This window comes from Mugil cephalus, chromosome 1, assembly GCF_022458985.1.
Source record: "Mugil cephalus isolate CIBA_MC_2020 chromosome 1, CIBA_Mcephalus_1.1, whole genome shotgun sequence".
NCBI lineage: Eukaryota > Metazoa > Chordata > Actinopteri > Mugiliformes > Mugilidae > Mugil > Mugil cephalus.
This window is the reverse complement of record NC_061770.1, coordinates 79,491-100,616: the sequence shown is the minus strand read 5'-3', so window position 1 is coordinate 100,616 and position 21,126 is coordinate 79,491. Positions and strand designations below refer to the sequence as shown.

The following is a 21,126-nucleotide window of genomic DNA, read 5'->3' as shown; positions in this document are numbered from 1 at the left end:
GCAATGGAAGTTTATGCCGTGCTTTCTAATAATATTGCCTAAGGGAAGCATGTATAATGTGAATAATATTGGTCCTAGCACAGAACCCTGAGGAACTCCATAGCTTACTTTGATATATATATAGAAGAGTTGTTGTTTACATGGACAAACTGGAATCTGTCTGACAGATATGATTCAAACCAGTCTAGTGCAGTTCCTGTAATCTTGATCACACTTTCAAGTCTCAGTAGTAGAATACTGTAATCAATAGTGTCAAATGCAGCACTGAGATCTAGCAGGACAAGTATAGAGACAAGTCCATTGTCTGAAGCCATGAGGAGATCATTGGTAACTTCAACCAGAGCTGTTTCTGTACTATGATGAGCTCTAAAACCTGACTGAAACTCTTCAAACAAACCATTCCTGTTTAAATGATCAACCAACTGATTGACAACAACCCTTTCCAAAACTTTAGAAATAAAAGGAAGGTTGGAAATTGGCCTATAGTTGGCTAAAACATCTGGGTCAAAAGTGGGTTTTTTAAGTAATGGTTTAATTACAGTAGTTTTAAAACACTGGGGCACATATCCTGTTAATAAAGATATGTTTATCTGATTTAATATGGAGGTATTAATTAATGGAAAAACCTCCTTGAGCAACTTAGTTGGGATGGGGTCAAGAAGACAAGTTGATGGTTTAGATGCTGTAACAACTGAAGTGAGCTCAGGAAGATCAATTAGGGAGAAAGAATCCAAATATTGACTAGGTCCTACAGAGGTTTCTAATGCCACTGTATTTACATCTTTGACAGATGGAAGGGTGCTATAAATTTTATCTCTAATGCCAACAATTTTATCAGTGAAGAAGCTCATGAAGTCATTAGTGCTGAGGTCTGAGGGAATAGATGGCTCAACAGAGCTGTGACTCTTTGTCAGCCTGGCTACAGTGCTGAAAAGAAATCTGGGGTTGTTCTTGTTTTCTTCTATCAATGAAGAATAATACGCTGTCCTAATCTTACGGAGAGTTTTTTTATAAGTTGTTAAACTATCTTTCCAGGCTGTGTGGGCTTCTTCAGAGCTAGTGGAATGCCAAATTCTTTCTAGCTTTCGAACTGCCTGCTTTGAACTACGCAACTGTGAATAATACCATGGAGCTACCCTCCTTCGATTTAGCACCTTCTTTTTAAGAGGAGCAACTAGATTTAGAAAATAATCTATTTGTGATTGAGTTAGATTGTGGTTGCTGACATCCACATCACTAACATAAGGCACTGAGGTAAATACTGAAGGTATTAATTCCTTATATCTAGTTACAGCATCAACAGATAAGTGTCTACCATAACGAAATGTCTTTCCAATTTCTGTGTAATTACTTATAGTAAATTCAAATGTTACAAGAGAATGATCGGACAATAGAGTGTTGTGAGAATATACGGTTAGACCTTCAGTTTCTATGCCATAAGTTAGTACAAGATCTAAGGTGTGATTGAAGCAGTGAATTGAACCATTTACATTCTGAGAAAAGCCAATTGAGTCTAATAATGACATAAATGAAGAGCTAAGACTGTCACTGCCAACATCAACATGGATGTTAAAGTCACCTATTATAATGACTTTATCTGTTCTAAGCACTAAATCACATAGAAACTCAGAGAATTCAGCTAAAAATTCTGAGTAAGGAGCAGGTGGGCGATACACCACAACAAAGAAAATTGTTTTTTGTGTTTTCCAGTCTGAATGAGCTAGACTAAGAGTAAGGCTTTCAAACGAATTAAAGCTTTGCTTAGGTCTAGGATTAATACATAAATCAGAGTGGAAGATTGCTGCCACTCCTCCTCCTCGGCCTATGCCTCGAGGAATGTGATAGTTACCATGACTGGGTGGCGTGGACTCATTTAAACTGACATACTCATCATCCTGCAGCCACGTTTCAGTCAAACTAAATAGATAAATCTGATGATCAGTTGTCAAATCGGTCACTAAAAGAGATTTAGATGAGAGAGACCTGACATTCAAAAGACCACATTTAATTTTCTTATTGCTCTGTTGTACTAGTGAATTTGTGTTGATTTGGATAAGGTTCCTATGAATAACTCCTCTATTGTTATTTTTCCATTTAAAAAATCTGGGAGCAGACAGCACATCTATGGAGTTTGTGGAGTTATGGGTGTGAGACAGTACAAGAGAAGTGGCAGAGACGCGTGTAAGACTGCAGCTCTGCCTCCTGGGCTGAACTCTGGGTTGTCATGGTTTTGGGGTGTTAATAAAATCGGCCAAATTCCTAGAGATAAGAGAAGCACCCGGCAAGGTGGGATGAACTCCATCTCGTCTAATCAGCCCAGGCTTTCCCCAGAAAGAGTTCCAATTATCAACGTAGGCCACGTCATTGGATGGACACCACCTAGATAACCAGTGGTGGAATGACGACATGCACCTATACATATCGTCACTGGTCAGATTGGGCAGGGGACCAGAGAAAACTACGGAGTCCGACGTAGTTTTAGCAAACTTACACACCGATTCAACATTAAGTTCAGTGACCTCCGATTGGCGTAACCGTTGGTCATTACTGCCGACGTGAATAACAATCGTACCATACTTAGCCTTAGCCTTAGCCAGCAGTTTCAGGTGAGATTTGGTGTCGCCTGCTCTGGCTCCTGGAATGCATCTAACTGTGGTCACTGGTTTCTCTAATTTCACGTTCCGCAAAATCGAGTCGCCAATTACCAGAGTTGGCTTCTCAGCGGGTGTGTCGCCGAGTGGGGAAAATCTGTTTGAAACATGAAGCGGTTGGTGGTGCTCCGTGGGCCGGGTAAGACTATGCTTCCTTCGTACCGTCACCCAGCCGCCCTGGTTTCCCGGCTGCTCGGGAGCTGCAGGGGGACAGATAGCAGGAGCTATGCTAACGGGAGCTGCGCTCGGTCGGCCCGCACCGGCTACAGGGCGCTGGCTGGCTATTGGGTTTTGCATGGTGCGGAGCCGTGCTTCCAATTCAGAGAGCCTTGCCTCCAAAGCTACAAATAAACTACATTTATTACAGGTACCATTACCACTAAAGGAGGCAGAGGAGTAGCTAAACATGTGGCACGGCGAGCAGGAGAGAGAAGGAGAAGCAGAGGGAGAAAACGTAGCCATAGTTAACCGCTAAATACACCAAAGTTGATTAAACTGAGAAGAAACGTGAGATTAACAAGGTGCTACAGAGGACAAGTGGTTGGGTAAACTCAAAACACGAGTTTCACCACTTATACAGAAAATGTTTAATGGAGCTAAAACAGTGTAAGCACACACAGCAGCAGTGCAGAATCGGGAAGTGACACAATACGCTTACTCACGTGACGAACGTAGGACACCGTCACAAGTTGAAATGCACCTGCTTTACAACAGAACAAGTTGGGATTCATTGACGGTATTCTTGGTTGTTACATTTCATACTTAAACATCCTTTGTGTAGGTTTTGATTTAAAAATATATTGAAAACAAACTATTATTCAGGCTACCACCTGACTGGCACCCCAGGGAAATTATATAAATAATTATAACTAATAAATAAATCTAGTAATATCTCTAACTAAATAAAATTAAAACCACCACAATGTACAAATATAGATATTGGGCCACTGCCTGTGGTACCGAACGAAGGAGTTACACTCAGCATTCATGTAGAGTTGGACTGGACCCTGCATACTCTGCAGATGACATTGGGTTGATAACTTGGACCCTGGTCTCCATGGCACCGTAGTCTTCAACAACTGGAAGCTCAGCAATTACCATTTTTTGGGATGACCATTTCTGTCCTTCTATGTGGTGTCCAAATAGGTTGGTTTTGTTTAACATTGAAAAATAAATAATGAAATAAACTGTTTTTCCATTGTAGTGATCTCAATTGAATGAATGGTACATGGACCTTCTAGCCCTCTAGCCTGTAGCTAGCTAACTAATTCCATGATGAACAGGTTCATTTCTGCCACTAAGAAACTATAGAAGGTGCACACCTTTCTTGCAGAAGAACTGGCTCACATACCCTTTTTGATCTCTCCTCTCTCTTTCCTTTCCTTTGCTACTGGGCAGTATTGCAATTACTCCTCACGCGAGCATAGCTTCTCTCCATGTCTGTGTGCATCAGGAATTTTTCCATCCCACCTGTAGGAAAAGGTGAGATATGGACAGAGCTGGACACAATCCTAGCATCACAGCAGCATCGCACAGCTGGCGCTGATGCTGTTATTGAAATGCATAAGTACTCGGAAGAGAAGACAATTACATGCAGACTCACTTCTGTATTGGAAAATTAATGAGCCAACATTTCCCTCTCTCAGCAATGTTTATATTTATTATTACATTGTTTACTTATTTTACTCAACTGACTACTGTTACTGACTTTATTTTCCATTGTTGTTGTGTTGTTTATGTTGTTATATATATTTTTTTGTTAAATTGTTCCTTTTTCTTATTTTTGCAGTGATGACTTTTCTCTAAAACAATTGTGTGAATCATTTAAATTTTATACTGTTAAATTGTTTTATATTGTAATTAGTTTAGAAAAAAATGTTTATTTGCCAAAACATTTGTCCTGTATTTTATCATAATCAAGTAACTAAAGGGAAAATTATGAAGTTATGCTATGATCATGACATTTCAAGAAAAAAGTATCAGTATCGATACTAGCCCTGTATTTACTTGGTATCGGATTATAGCAACTCATAATGTAATAATGGTTCATAATATAATAACAAGTCATAATGTAATAACTTAAATGTAATACAAGTTCATAATGTAATAATCGGCTCATAATTTAATAAAATCATGAGCACATAACATAATAAGGACTTTGCGTTGGCAGCGGTATTCAATCAAAAATTTAAAGCAAAGTCCAAGGAGATCATAACTGTTTACTGTGATATTGTTACGAACTCAGCTTGTTGAGGGAAAAGGGAAGTAACACACAGTTTGGTGGAAAGATTGCAAATTCAATGCGTATTTATTTTTAAGGGCAATGTGGATAATAATAATGACAAAACCAACAGAAAAGGGTCCCCGGGTACTGTCAAATCAATAAACAAATATAACAAAAAGAGGACTCCTTAAAATAAAGTGGAGCTTTCTGTCTGATGATTAATGTGAAGTATGCTCTCTACTGGATAAAAGTGCCTGACTGTGCTTCATGGATTTCCTCACTTTTGACATTTGGACAAGAACTTTTTGACTGCGAAGTATTGACATAATTTAAATGCGATTTAAGTAGTCAACCTTATTGATGATGTGAGACATAGAGATTCAGTGTCATGAAGGGATCATCATCGTGAAGAGAGACATATAACTGGGTTTTTCTGTTGTCTGCAGGAGAAGACGTGTGAAGAATCAACATCATTTGACCTGACTCCATATGATGTTGCCTCAGCCATTGATGCTGTGGACAGGCTGCTGGTAGAGCAGGCTGAAGAAGTCAGCCGTGGAGGCACCGTCACTGACGACTTCAGTGTAGAATATCTCAGCTCTGGTCAGAATGATAACTCATCTCAACCACTGAGGTTGCACATGTTTGAATGTCATATCCTCTGAGTGTACCATTTTTTGCAGTTGTTTGGGTTTCCCTGAGACAGATACAATAAATATTAACTGTGGTACATGTTCTGCTTGTGAAGTCCCAGAACTTCTATAGGCCTTAATTGTTGTTGTATGTATTATTATTTATGCTTTGCCCTTTTTTTTAGGTTTAAAAATGGATATAGACACCATTGCTAAAATCAAACGTAAGTATTTTTTTGACTATAAAGACATAAATGAGCTGTACTTGTGCATGTGCATCTGACAATGACAGTAACCTGCTTTTGTCTACTTGAATAGAGATACTGCTGGATCTGGAAGCTGCCATCGATTCCTACGATGTTCCAAGTGACCAAGGCATCACAAAACCTGGAATGTATGTGATGCTGTGGTAGTAGATTTTACTCCACTAGCTGTTTGTCAATAGAGCAGTGCTTAGTTTAACATACATATGTAATTCATTCTAAGTAAAACTGTTCTGTGGTTTGACAGTCAGTGCATTTACATGCACAGCTTATTCGACTTTCTGAATGCGATCCTTGTCCCAGTTTACATGCAATGCAGTAAATCGAATAACTGATGGGAATGTGTCCTCCTCCTCCACACTAGGTGGCGATATGTGTCTTGTCGGCGGGTTAATACGACCCCCTTTCCGTTTGACCTATCATGTCACATAATAAACAAGAGTCATTCATGGGCAGAGCAGCATTTCAAACATCAACTAGATGGCTTTTTTAATCTCGTGAGTAATGTGCGTGCTACTTATGTTTCTTCTATCAGTTTTGGTAGAAGAACCATGGCTATCTAGTGGTTATGGCGCATGCGCACACGCCTTGTCAAGTTAAAAGGCCAATTAAGCATCTCCATGACGGAGAAAATCGATTTCCAATTGCTTTCTCTGGGTGTCTTCATTAGATAAGGAGAACTCGGATTTTAGTCACTAAGAATAGAATAGAATAACGTGTTTACATGCACTAAAGTTGTGCAATGAAAGTCAGATTAAGGCAATAATTAATTTTTTTTCACCTGCATGTAAACGCGCTGAATGTTTCAGAGTTTATAGGTTGCCCTCTGCTTCATTGTTTAGGTCTGAAAGCACATGGGGGATTATTTTACAACTACAGAGAAATGCTGCTGGTTAAACAGAAAAATGTAATATTAACTATTACATTATTCCTCCCTTTTTGACATGCCACAAATCTGGCTTGATGTGTTGTATCTGTGTCTTTCAGTTTCATCTATGAGCTGTTTGAAAGAGCACATCTGACGTACAGCAACAAGTCAGGTGTTTACGAAGCTTTAGATCACATCGGTGGATACTTGGCAGGACGTAAGTATGGTTTCAATTCATTATATTTTGGATCATACAACATGTCTCTTGATTTACAATTGGTGATGGATTTACATTGCAAAATTATATATATATATGAGCTGTTTGAAAGAGCACATCTGACATATATATTAGGAATGTAACGATTCATCCACTACATCGATTAATCGATTTATTTTCCTACGATCCAACTACGTCGATCTGTGCTCGGCAAGTTGGCCTTCCGGACGACATACATCGATCTAATATCGATTTAAAAGGTAATCAGTCGATTGTATCGATACTAGGAAATTACGCATTGGATTAAGCACGTCAGAGGATCTGCTTAGAGTATTTACTTGAGAAACACTGTAAAACTGGACAAACAAAATTTACAAATTAGTTTTATATACCGAAAACTCAATGTTATACAAATATGCGTTATCTTCCGGCTAACATCAATGGCAAAATTAATGTATGTGCCAATGCTAACATTCGCCTTCACGTCTCTCCGACTCGTCCCACCAGTGACACACAGTGACCTGAGCAAAAAGAAAACAACTCGATGAAACGTCGGATAATTTAACGTGCAGCGTCGATCACCACCATCATGTGATATTGTCAACATACCAGCGTGTAGTGAGAACGTAAGCGCTCAAAAGAGGAGATAATAAACAGAAACGGACATGCGGTTTTAAACTTCTGGGCCATAATAACCTCATTCTTTATTGATAAACCGAGCGCCGTCCAGCGGATCGAGACTCTTGAGGCAGTTTAAAAAGTGACTGTAACCGGTAGATTAAGAACCCCAAAGAGTAGATACTGAGCAAGATAGTTATCTGTTGGCGGCCCGCCACTCCTAAATGAATGTAGAGGAAACACTGAGTAGGTATTTATTTCAGTCACACTGGTTTAACTGGTTGGCTAAAAAGTTACTGAATCGATTTCAAGTCACTGAATCGTTTCGGATCGTATCATTCTTAATGAACCAAAATCGTCCTTGAATCGTATTGGCAACCACGAATCGTGAATCAAATTGTTGTTAAAACAAATTGTTACACCCCTAATATATGTGTGTGTGTATATATATATATATATTATGTTTTCATTTGCATAATAATAATTGAACTCAACAAATTGAGTGCTGCATGTTTCTCAGAACCAGGAATATACCTCAATACAGCTGGTCTGCAGAAGCTGGCTGATATCATCCAGGTACACTATGTTATAAAATTAAATTAAATGTTTCTTTTTGTGAGAAAGGTGCTTGAAAATGTTAAATCTCTCATGTCTGTGTGCAATGTGTGTTATGAACAGTGGTGGAAAAAAGTTTTTGGATGCCCTTAAAATTTTGCACAAACTCAAATATTATCATGAAATATTTGTGGAAAAATCTTCCTTATATGTCGAAAAGGTGTGGCTGCATTAGGCAGACACAAACGAATACAAATTATATTTATTTTGTTAATTGTTTACAAGAAAAACTAACAAAGCTAAATTCTTGACAGTTTCAATATGTCAGTTGTCAACATTGTTGGTATCAAAGTCAACAAATTTCAGAAATTTAGCCCAAAACTGAACAAAAAAATAAACAAACCATCTCATCATCAAATTAATATTTAATATTCCTGCCATTAGCACACAGCAGAGCTCTAATCCTGACTGATATGTTCCCCACAAGCCTTTCACACTGTTGAGGGGTCATCTTCTCCCATTCTTTTTTAATTACTACTGTCTTTACTTTCTTTACGACTTTAATTCTTCTAAATTCTTTGGTTTGCACTTGCAAACAGACCTTTTGATAATCCACCACAGATTTTCAATGCATGTAAGTACAAAAGAATCCGGATTTATCAAACATGCAGACACCGGTCCTATGCACACTAATAAGTAATCGGTAGTGATAAATCCCAACTGTTCTTAACTACCATGCTCGCGCATGGTTCGGGTCATTTGCATCCAGAAACACCCCGAATTCACCATGTATGCTAGCAACAATCCCTTTAAGAATGCGTGAAGGGATTTTTTGTTTTGTTTTGTTTCTTTCACCGTCACCGAAATCACTGCAAAGACAAAGGGCCTGTGCGTGCCAGTAGTGATGGGGGAGTTGGAAGAAAATCATTGTTGCACAAGACCCCACCAAATCCATAAATGAAATAAAGGATCATCTGACGACTGTACTATACTGCAAATAAATGAATCACCGAAACAGATTGATGCATGCGCATCACAAGTGTTAAATAAATTTAATTAGAGCAAATTAAAATAAAGAAAAATGATATTTCTCACATTTCAAACATCAGCTAACAGGACTGACCTAAAATCTTGGTATGATCCTCTCTCTAGTTTGAATGAGTTTTTGAGGTTTACACTGAAGTGCGTTTCTACCAGAAGTAGTTACATCTCCCGTTATTTGTGTATTGATTGAATGAAATCCTTCCCCGTTCGCGTAACTATTGTGCGGTTTATTGCGATGTGGATCAATCTATGGCTCCAAATTATGTTTGGGAATCCAGCAATGGCCCGAAATTCTCGTTTAATTTGGGCTTGTTGGTGATATCTGTATGGGAACTGTATGTAAACTGAGGCCAGAGAAATTACTTCATCCAACACCGCCGGCATCGGCTGTGAAATGCCGCATATACTCCAAACTCTCACTGAAAAGTTCCGGTGACCAAGCATCCCAGGGTGGAAAGGAGATGTGCACTGGGTTGGCTTTGATTTAAAACAAGACCCTTGGAAACGGTGCTCCTTCAGCAAGTTCCATTGGGACTGGATGTGTGGCAAGGGGCATTATCTTGTTGAAACATCCAGTTACGACTTCGAAGGAACAGTGCACATGCAGCGTGTGAGTTTCAAGAATTGCACAATATTTGGCTTCAAAGTTCAATGTGCCTCCACCATTTTTGACAGTAGGTACTGTACATGCTGGAGAAAATGCTTCGCCTGGCCTTCTGTGTACCCTCTCATTAGCAGGAGGAAGATAAAGCTGGAAACTGGATTTATTTGACCACAGAATCTTCTTCCAGTTCCTGGCTGTCCAGTTCTTATGTGGTTGGACACAACAACACCGGCTAACCTCTGTCTCTCATTGATCATGGGCTTCTTGACCTTAAGCCGTGATCTAAAAGTCGACCATGTACAGTGCGGGTGAACACTGGACACCAGTTTGGTTTGACCACTGCTGTTGGAGCTCCTGTGATGTCATTCTGCATAGAGAATGTCATCACATCACTGGCTTTATATAGACACGAAGTACAGCACCAGAAAAATATGTCTTTTCATAAAAAGTACGGCCTTCAATAGTGGATCTCTGGTTCCAAAATGACCCAATACTCAAAATGTCTTATGTATTTTTATGGTACCAATGAATTTTAAGTTTTTAATGTCTGTTTTAGGATTTATTTGATATTTTGTTAGGATTTTGTGTCAGGAACCTTGTTTATTTGTTGAAAACATAAATAACCCCTTGATCCAGTGAGTTGACCTTCCCTCTAGCGCCACCATCAGGCCAAACCTTTAGAATACATTAGAATGAATGTATTTAAGTTTTCATAGTAATCTTCTCAAATTTACTGACAACATTCATGACCACAAGAGTATGAACCCCACTGGTTTTGGTGACAATATGAACTTTCCCTCTAGCGCCCCCATCATGTCAAACTTTCAATTTCAGACTTAGTGTATCTTGAAAATCTTGCACATCCCAAATTATCCAGCTTTTATGTGTTTTATATGTTTGCATGAAATATGTCCTTGTGGGAATACTCCGCCCTCCACAGCGCGGGAAATATCAGTTCTACTTTGGCAGGTGTGAGTTCAGTAGGTCACACATATACTTCATGCCCATGGTGCGGGAAAGTTTGCATGAGAATATTGTTTTCCTCTCCTCGTGTGTCACGTGAGCACCATAAAATGCAAAATTATGGTTTCTGAAAACTTCAGCAACAAGGTAGATGTGCTGCTAAGAGTGTATCCCACCAGACACACAGCCAGCCATGTTGAACATTATTATTATTCGAGCTCTTCATATAACCATCAACTGACAATATTGTACTTGAGATGATAATTTTAGAGGGGAGGCATGTGTAGTTGGAAGGACTTAGATGTGATCAGCTCTACATTGGCTTCCTAATATTGGCAGGAGTTCACAAGTTCTAGTGTTAATAGTTGTTTTTCCCACTCTTATGTATCACCTCAAGAGTATCAAGTCTGCACCTGCAGTTGTGGGGATGTTAGCTCACACACACAAGCTTTGCACAGCTAAAACAGCTTGGGGTCAAATTGACCCCAGAGTAACACTGATGCGTGCAATATGTGTTCAGCACATTGAAAAAATATCATCATGATGATAATTTTATGCTTAACCAGTTTTCCCCAGTAAATTAGGAAAGTCGACCATGCTGTGGGTCTCCTGGGTGATGACGCTGTGACCGCAAACTCACGTGAGACAGTGCGTACGCGACATGGCAGCCTGCTGCTAGACACCTGAACAAACTTTACCCACTTCAACCCCTACTTGTTCTCGATTTCATTTATTTCTTCTTCTTTTTTCACTTCTCACTCAACAAATCGAACTACACAGCAGACCTGGATAACCTTGAGGAATACAGTGATGATTACTACACGAAAAGTTTCCCAAAAAGAAAAAAAAAAAACACGCACACCCCACTCACCAGCTTCACCCGTCTCTACTCCATTATCTTCATCACCGATGCAACCGTGCTCCACCGAGGTTAAAGACATGCTTATATACATTTGTAACAGATAGGAAAAGAAAATGAGATATTTGGGTATTTTTTTATATATAATTTATTTCACCAAAATCCATCACATGATGTGTTTAAGTTTATTTTTACCGTAAATATGGATTTCTGTTCTGATGTATTTTTATATTTATTTTATTTTTACAAACCTGAGCTTTTATTTTGAAAGTCAGTGGGTGTGACGGGTGTTGTGCCGCTCCTCCTCAGTCTGCGCTGTCCCTCACTGGGAGAGGAGTTATGTGGAGAGGAGATGACCATTGCACTCGCATTGTGTCTCATGTCACTGTCATGCAGGAATAAAGCAGAATGTGAGAACCAGCCCCATGAGTACTACACACAAACAGCGTAGTCGGGACCCTGCCGACCCGTCCTGGCTACATATTGACAATAACTCACCGGGCTGGATGGCAGAGTAGCACTCATCAAACTTTTTTTTTCTTTTTTAATTTTATTGAAAATTGTAGGCACTCATCGAACTTGTCCACAAAGAATTCTAAAAAACCTCCATCACACCCTGGAATACAGCCAACAACAAATCGACGCACTTGCACAAGAAAATAAGTCACTTCACCAAGCCGTAACAGCAATGTCCTCCCAACTTTCCTCCATCACCTGTCAACTCGCTACAGTCACCGCAGAAAATAAAATCATTAAAGAAACCATCCTGGATTTACAGACATGCAGCATGAGGAACAATTTGATCTTTACTGGCATTCATGAGCCACATTCAGACGAACCCAAAAAACAATCAAGGATTTTATGATCAAACAATTAAAACTTGCCACGGACACCGTCAACAACACCACCACCTTTCACTGCGTTCATCGTCTGGGAACACTATCCAACCCCACATTTTGCATCATTGCAAAATTCAAGCACTTCAAACTAAAAGAACTGGTCCAACGACAAGGCAGACAACTCCAAGGAACGGACTATGGACTCAACAACCAATATCCAACAGAAATCAACCACAGACGTAAGCAGCTATTCCCCATCTGCAAGCAGATGATGAAGGAAGGTAAGAGCAGTCATAACAACTTGCAGTGAGATTGTTTGTTCCTTTATTTGTTTGTTTATTTGTTCCTGTTTTCTTTGCTTGTTTTGTTTGTCTGTTTTTTGAAATGATTTTGTGTTTGTGTTTTTTCTGCCTTTTCTCTTCATCTTAAACCTATTTTATGTCCCAATGTAAAGCACTTTGGCTTCCCCTGTGGTTTTTAAATGTTTTATATAAATAAAGTTGATTGATTGATTGATTGATTGATTGATGTTATTATGTTGCCTCAGCTAAAGTTTGTTACCTTGAATATTTGTGGAATTGGTTCTCAGGCAAAGAAAAACTAAATATTCAACCAATGAACAAAGTTAAAAGCAGACATGTTTATTACAGGAAACTCTTCTCTCCAAAACAGATCATAACAAACTACAATTTAATCAAGTATTCTTAGGCCATTACAATAGAAAGCAAAGAGGAGTAGCTATGTTGACACACAACAAAATCTCATTCATTTACAACTCCACTATTGGTGACCCAGAAGGATGTTTCATCATATTAAATATCACAGTCAACAACAACTCACTAACAATCAGCAATATTTATGGTCCAAATTCTGATAACCCATCCTTTTCCAATAACTTCGTATCCTCCATTACCATCAACTCAAATAGTCCCCCACTAATAGGAGAAGACTTTAACACAGTCATTAACCCATCAATAGACAGAAGTAACACCACAAATAAACGCAACTAGCAATCCATGGACACAGTAAAACAGTTCATGAGTGATACTGGTCTTGGCAATGGTTGGCGTGTACAACACCCATCCTCAAAACAATATTCATTCTTTTCATCAGTTCACCAGTCATTCTCACGCATTGACTATTTCCTCACTAGTAACCCAATAATCTCACATGTTTTAGATTCAAAAAAATCATCCTATAACCATCAGTAACCATGCACCAGTAACATTCACTTGGAAGCGACTTAAATCTAGCCCCAGATGGCGCTTCAACACATCCCTCCTCAGTAATCCAGACAAGCTCATTAAAAGAGTAGGCATCCTTCCTAGAAATAAATGCTTACTCAATCATCTCCATCACTTCTATGGGAAACCAGTCACAGGATTCACTACACAGGATAGAAATTGGCAAAAATAGGATCCACATCAGAAATCTGCACAAACTGCATGCAAAATAAACTGTTGAACAATTCTGGAGCAAGGTCACCAAATCACTTTCTGTCTTCTTGGGTTGCCATATCCCCCTATCCTATATCCCCCTAGACTTCAATCATCAGCTTGCAAGGGAACCCCTCTCTGTTTGGTCACCACTCATTTTCTCCTCACAAAACAGTCCTTCATGATGCCTCAGAGCCAATTCCATCTTATTATAATACCATAGCCAGAATATCATTAACTTAAAACATACCTGTAGCTTCACAGTTGTTATGTTATATAGATAGTATCTTTACTAATGAATTATGGTATTACACTGTTCCTTTCCTTTCTTTAATTATAACTCATTCAAGTATCTGTCCTCCACTGCCCCTCTCCTGTTATTTCTTGCTGTTGTTATTAGGGTTGGGCTAAGTAGTTCCAAATAGGATGTCCGGTTGTGGAACCATTAAGAAGATGTTTGAATTTCGATTCTTTTTTTTTCTACCTAAATGCCGCACTAGTTTGTTTCCACCCTGCGTGCTCCGTTTGTTTCCGGGATTTGTATTACTCCGCCCGGTATGCTCCCCTAGTAAGAAGAACATCACTCGTCTGAACATGGACTGCAAAAAACGCAGCTTGAAAGTCTAGCTTCCTTTTAATTTGAAAACATACGGATTGGCACAGTGCAACACCTGAGGATGCACAACAAATATGACAAAACCCCCTCTCCTGCATGGTATAATAATTGACCGGTCCATTCTTCAGGTTATCAACAAACTGCAATTTATCTGCAATGTACGCAATTACGTATGAGAGAGGAAAAAACAGGTAGGCAGCTCTCACAGCGGGAGGTCTGACCCGGTGTGAAAGCGCACCAAAGCCGAGTCGACCTGGGTCTGAAAATAAAGGGTCGACCCGCTGTGAGAGCTCCTAGCTTATAGACCAAAACTTGTTTTTGAGCTGAAGCTTATACAGTGATACATTCTGTCAGGCCGTCGAGTCAGGATGTAACAGGCAGATATATCTGCCTGATATATCAGAGGGAAAAAACTATAAAAATCTGATAAAATTCTGAGTCCATTGCCGAGTTGTTGACCCGGGTTGACCCGATGGAGCAAAAATGGGGCTATATACACCCAACTGGGCTGCAGCTCTTTGTTTTTTAGACTGCTGCCAACTTGAAGTTATTTCAGCAAGTTTCAGTTTTACAGTTACAGTTAGGGACCCTCCCTTGTAATTGAATACCCCAGTTACAGTACAGCAGCCAAATTAAACTGTATCAAGTTAACTGGCAATGTGAATAAATAAAAATGGCCTGTATAAAGGCTTTTTCAAATGAAAAAAATCTCTTGTGAAATATTTGTGACCTGTTGACCTACACCTCAAGAATTGTTTAGAACAGGAATCGAAATTGAGAATTGGAATCGTTAAAATCCAAACGATGCCCAACCCTAGTTGTTATTGATGATGCTATTTCCATTATTATTGTTATTATTATAATTGCTATAACCAACTAACCCTATAGATATCAAAGGAGGGGGAGGAGGAATGACAGATATAATCATGATGGTTATTATTATTATTATTATTGTTATAGTCTCATATGGCAACACACACACCCTGATTTTAATACACCACATTCATTCACAAAAACAAACAAACATTCATAAAAACTGAATAAATAAATAAATCAGTCTCATAAGAGATTTGTCTTCCCTATCCTTCTTCCTCCCCCTCCACTATCGCTCACTGTCCTCCATTATAGTAATTATTGACACTAAGTATTATTTTACCTAACCAAACACAGACACACACTCACTGCACAGAGAATTTTGTGGTTAGTTACACACAGGCGCGTGCGCAAGCGCGCACTGCTCTCCCTCACCCACCCACCCACACACACACATATAAACACACATACAAACAGGTAATTTTTTTTTTATTACAGTTACATATACACTCAGTAGTAGGATGTACAAACATGCGCGCGAAAGCACGCATTACTCAGGCTCACTGTGCTAACTGTAAGCTAACTGTGATAACCGTATGCTAACTATGTTAAGTGTGCTGTGCGACATGTGGGTCAAGTGTGCGACATGTGAGTTGACTGAACTAAATGTAGGCTAACTATGCTAACTGTAAGCTAACTGTGCTAAATGTGAGTTAAGTGCGCTAACTGCAGGTTAACTGTGTAAGCTAATTGTGTTAAATGTAGGCAAAGTGTGCTAATTCCCATGTTGACAGAGACGGTACCCCCGGCATTAGCTCCCGTAGCCCCTTCAAAATTTCCCAGTGGGAATTTTCTAGTTATTCCTTTATTATTGTTATCTGTATTGTCTGTATTGTATTGTCCAATTAAAAAAAAAAAAAAAAAAAAAAAAAAAGGAATAGTCATGAAATATGAAGCAGAAAAATTGTCAACTGTTACTTTTTGAATGATGAACATTGAATGGGGTCAAATTGACCCCAAGGATAATAGGAGGGTTAAGAGTGATTCTTAATGCAGTATTTCACAAATTCATGGAGTGTCCAAAAACTTTTTTCCACCACTGCACAGTGTTGCTCAGCACACGGTTAGTTTAGAACAGAAACTACCATGACCTTTACAGCTTACCAGCAAATGCGTGGCAGGTTTGTTTTATCTTTCCAAAACACCAGTGTAGAGACGAGTATGATTTTAAGTAGAAGCTACCTGATGGATACTTATAATCTTATAGGAAAGTTGTCAAGTTGGTACTAATGTCTGCACAGATACCAAAACTAAAAATCTGTAGTTGTGAATCATTACTTTCAGTATGCTCTATACTATACCAGTAACACCAGAAAAGCTCTTTGGATTGTTATAGCATGTAGAAATAGCTTGAGCATATACCTCTTGCTGAAAGAAAATGTATTATAAGTGTCATGTTTAAAAAACTATATTTACTTTTTTGTTCCTATGCATAAACAATAATCAGTAATTCATCTTCCATTCCCGATCTTGTAGCTGGTGTTCTGTGGTGAACCCTCTGAGAAAGACAGACAACAGCAGATGCAGTCAAACACAGCTCATTTTAAGGTTTGTGTTAATTAAAAACCATGTGAAAATCACAAGGCATTTCCACACACTGTGCTATGTATGCCGTTAGGGTTGCAATCCATTCATTAATACACAGGATAAGATGTTACAATTCCTTGTGCCATGATCCAATGGCAAAACACAGTTAGAAGCCTAGTCCAACTGATAAACCAACCAGCAGAGTAGCAGTCAGCTACCAACTAGCAACCAACAAGAAGACACCAGCTAACTAGCCTAGCCAACAGCAGCAAGTAAGAAGTGATGGGACAAGCAACTACACTTTGACCAACACTTCTCTCCTCTGCCAAGATCGGAAGTAAAACACGATAAGACACCAGGTAACTAGCCTAGCCAACAGCAGTAGGCAGTATGCGGCACATCATTGGGGTTTTCAATTGGACACCTCCCTTCACAGATGTTTTGTTAAGTTAGGCCCACGACACCTCAAGAAGGTTTAAAAGTGAGCTCCAGCTCCACTGGCCCGCTGATGTGACGTAACTGTGTTTCCATATTGCAGGAGGCAAAGCTGCACTGTGAAGTAATACAAATAGGATTTTAAACCACATTTTAACGGTGAATTTTACGTTAATATGCTATTAATTAGCCTACATAAAGCCTTAATTTGAACTTTGAAAATATAAACTGAATAAACTGAGAACAAAAAACAACAAAAACACTTGTAAACATATGTCTGCTTATTCAAGAATGCAGAAAACAAGAAAATGCAAAACATAACTCCTTCCCTCAACAGTCATGGGTTCATCAGAAACTGTTGTGGTTAGAAAAATTTCAAACAGCACACGTATGAGGCATTATACCATCTCCCCTTGATGCAGGGACAGTTAGCTGATCGTTTAAGTTGGACCTCAGCTCCCAGGCTCTGCCCACCCTTAGCTGCCCTGCACTGTGCCTGATCCTCGCCAATCTGGCCTTTTCTTAACAACAAACATTCAAACATAATATGCCTATTTCAGAACCTGGTTGTGCCACCAGGTATATTGCCCTTGGGAGAGACTAAACCTGCACCCCGTCAGAATGTGGCTAAGTGCACATACACAAGAACACAGTGAGCAGGCAGCATCCTCCCCAAACAGAGAGTTATTTTCCTTATCAGTTTATTGTTGAATCATTTGCCTCACATTTTTGGCTAATCATTGCAACTCAGTATTTTATGACATCAGCTACCATTGTCTGTTTGGATTCATATTCAGGTTCATATTCATCAAGACACCCGCCATAGCAAGAAAAAAATGAGCGCTGATGTTTGGTCTTCACCTTCCACAAAGAAACAAGGTAACAGTGCATAACTTGGTATATACAATACAAGGTGACAGTGTTCACAAGTAAACAGATTCAGAGTTAGTTAATGTCAGTTAATGACCTGCCTGTACTAATCTGTCCATCTGCACATTTTAGGCAACATTCTGAGTTACTGGTGCTTTTCTCCTGGCTTCAGCATGCAAGATCTGGTAAATCAAGGTGTTCACTGCATCATTCTGACCAGTGGTACCCTCTCTCCCCTGTCTTCATTCACCTCTGAGATGAGGATGTAAGTTATGTTACCCATACTGCTTCACTTGTGCCTTCAGCATTAAGTACTTCAGTAAAAACGCTATACCCTGGCTTAGTTTTATCTGAGTAGTCTTTGTGGAAGCTTAATAATTTAAACTGCTGCTTCCTCTGTTGGTTGCTGCTATCTGTTTCCAAAAATCTATTTTCTACTTTCCCCAGGTATCTAACATGTTAGAACAAGATCAAACATTTCATTCAGAACTGTTAAGATTTTTTTGTTTTACTTTTTTTTTTAATTGCGTCTTATCAGATATCACAAACAAAGTATTATGGCTAGTGCTTGTTTTGGCTGTTATCCAGTGTTATGCAGAGTTCTCTCTGCATCCTCTGGGATACACACACAACAACAGAAGAACATTCAACTGGACTGTCTTAGACTGTGTGTGGTCCATGTTGCAACAGCAACACCTGAATGGGGCACAATGTGTAAAGGTGCTTCTCTTCCTCATTAACTTAAGGACAATATGACCGTAGCCAAGTCAATGTAAATTTGTTGTTGAATACTTGCTTAATCACTCACTAAACAGATTTTGACCGAAGTGCCGTAAAACAGAGTTGCCAAAGTATACAATAAAGCATTCAAAGTATATAAATAAGGCAATATACAAAATTATGAAACCAAAATTAAAACATGTTTCAAACTTAATTAAATGCCAAAGAATAAAAATGAGTTTGGGGGCTGCAACTGTGAAAGCACAGTCTCTTTGTTCTATATACCGAATTGTAAAATGGACTGGGAATCAGTAAAGGGAAGCCAGTACTAGGCAAAATGCGTTTGCCTTTGTGTTACAACACTCTGACCTGAGTTGCAAACATAATGGGAAACGCTCAAAGCAGCCTCAGCCTATAGCAGCATCACTAAGAGGTATAAAATGGAAAGTTTTAAGCCTAATCTGAAACCTGGTGGGTTGGAGTGCTGACCACCACCAGACTGAAGTCGATGAAATGTTTTGTTTTAGTTAGTTAAAATAAGTACAGTATATAAACCAACATTTCTTTGTAATTGGTGGAAGTAGAGCAAGGAGTCCAATCTCAGACCATACTGCACAAACACTGACTCCAAACTCGCAAGATTTTTATTTTTCCTATTTTCCCTATTTTTATATTTCTTTATATACAGTCTATATAACCCCCTTCTCGTCTTTTGGGATTTTGATATTTTTAAGCTACTGGTCATGTTACTGCTCTCCACTGGATAAAAGTATTAACAACAAGAAACAAGGCATTAATCACCTTTGATGTTTGGATAAGGCATTTTTAGTAAACATTTCAACACGCCAACATGTTCTATAGAAATGAATGACGTCGACGTGTCGTGACAGCCCATGACAGCATATTTGTGGAAAATGGATTTCTGTGATGTTGACTAGGAGCTCATCTTTTTCAGCTCTTAAGCTATGACATGGACAATTTTCCTGGAACATACATGTGTGCCTGATCCATTTCTTTCCTTTTCTTAGGTAGATTTATAGTAATGGCCAAATTCTGTGTGCAGCAAAGTCAGATAAGTCGACCCGCTGGGATAAGGACAGTCCAGCTTACAGTTGCCCAAAAAGAGAGGTGCCCAAAATGCATCCTCAGCAGATGACCGAATCACCTCAACTAGCTCTTTTTGACATGAAGGAGCAGTGACTGCATCCTGAGCTTGAAAATGCTACCATTTCCACGCTCCTGTAACACAGCACTATGGGCACTGGTGTCAACTTTGAGCTTAAATAGATGCCTGAAATTAGGGGTAGCCAGCACTGGCACACATGACAAACTGCCTCCCTAGCTCCCTTCACAGCTAAAATATTTGTGTGAGAGTGCACGGTAGGCTATGCATCCAAAAAACTTTTGGACAGATTGACATGTTGAATGTCCAGCCCTCTGCAATCATCCTCTTACCTATTTTAAGACCCACCCAAGTGTCATCCAGCTTTACTGCTGCTTCGACAGAGAGGTGATGTCACACACAACAGAGGACACACTGCGTTGCACGCTGTGCTGAGTTACCTGGAACAACAGCAGAGCTATGCCAGGATGCTCCTTGTGGATTACAGTTCGGCGTTCAACACAGTCATTGCGGACATTCTGATCACCAAACTGGACACCCTGGGCCTCCCCCTTCCCACATGTTCCTGGATTAAAGACTTTCTACCCAACAGACCCCCAGACTGTGAGACTTGGCCCCCACCTTTCCTCTACCTGTACACTGAGCACAGGTTCAGCACAGGGCTGCATGCCGAGCCCCCTGCTATACAACCTCTGCACCTAAGGCTGCAGCCACATCAGCAACATCATCGCCATATTTGCCGACAACACCACTGTGGTTGGACTAATCTCAAAGGGAGACGAGGCAGCCTACAGAGAGGAGGTCCAGAAGCTAATGTTCTGGTGCTCAGACAACAACCTAGCACTAAATACCACAAAGATGAAGGAAATCACTATGGAAGGCCCAACAGAGTCTTTGGGAAGAACAACCTGGAGAGGAAGCTGCTGCTAGCCTTCTACCACTCCTCCGTAGAGAGCCTGCTGACGTACTGTGAGTCCACATGGTACGGGAACTGCACCAAGGCGGACAGAGCGAGGTTTCAGAGGACAGTCAAGGCAGCCCAGAGGATTGTTGGCTGCCATCTCCCCTCTCTAATGGACATCTACGCCACACGGTGCCTCAGCAGAGCTTGCTTTAGTATTAGTATTTCACCTTTAGCTGTATATCTTGTAAATAGTACATTCTTTGCACTATTATGTACATACTTGTA

General features: G+C 39.7%; 1 protein-coding gene across 6 annotated transcripts in view; it reads left to right on the top strand.

Moving 5' to 3' along the window:
* Nucleotides 1-21,126, top strand: part of rtel1 (regulator of telomere elongation helicase 1) — a 99,917-nt gene that overhangs the window by 54,892 nt on the left and 23,899 nt on the right. For 4 of the 6 annotated variants that reach the window (XM_047608782.1, XM_047608764.1, XM_047608791.1 and 1 more), the window contains 8 exons: nt 5,322-5,478; nt 5,693-5,731; nt 5,826-5,916; nt 6,758-6,855; nt 7,994-8,049; nt 16,739-16,810; nt 18,022-18,103; nt 18,227-18,359. In XM_047608782.1, the coding sequence (XP_047464738.1) occupies nt 5,322-5,478; nt 5,693-5,731; nt 5,826-5,916; nt 6,758-6,855; nt 7,994-8,049; nt 16,739-16,810; nt 18,022-18,103; nt 18,227-18,359 (728 nt within the window). The remainder of the gene's footprint in view (nt 1-5,321; nt 5,479-5,692; nt 5,732-5,825; nt 5,917-6,757; nt 6,856-7,993; nt 8,050-16,738; nt 16,811-18,021; nt 18,104-18,226; nt 18,360-21,126) is intronic. The other 2 variants (XM_047608753.1, XM_047608772.1) reach the window with 1 other exon arrangement.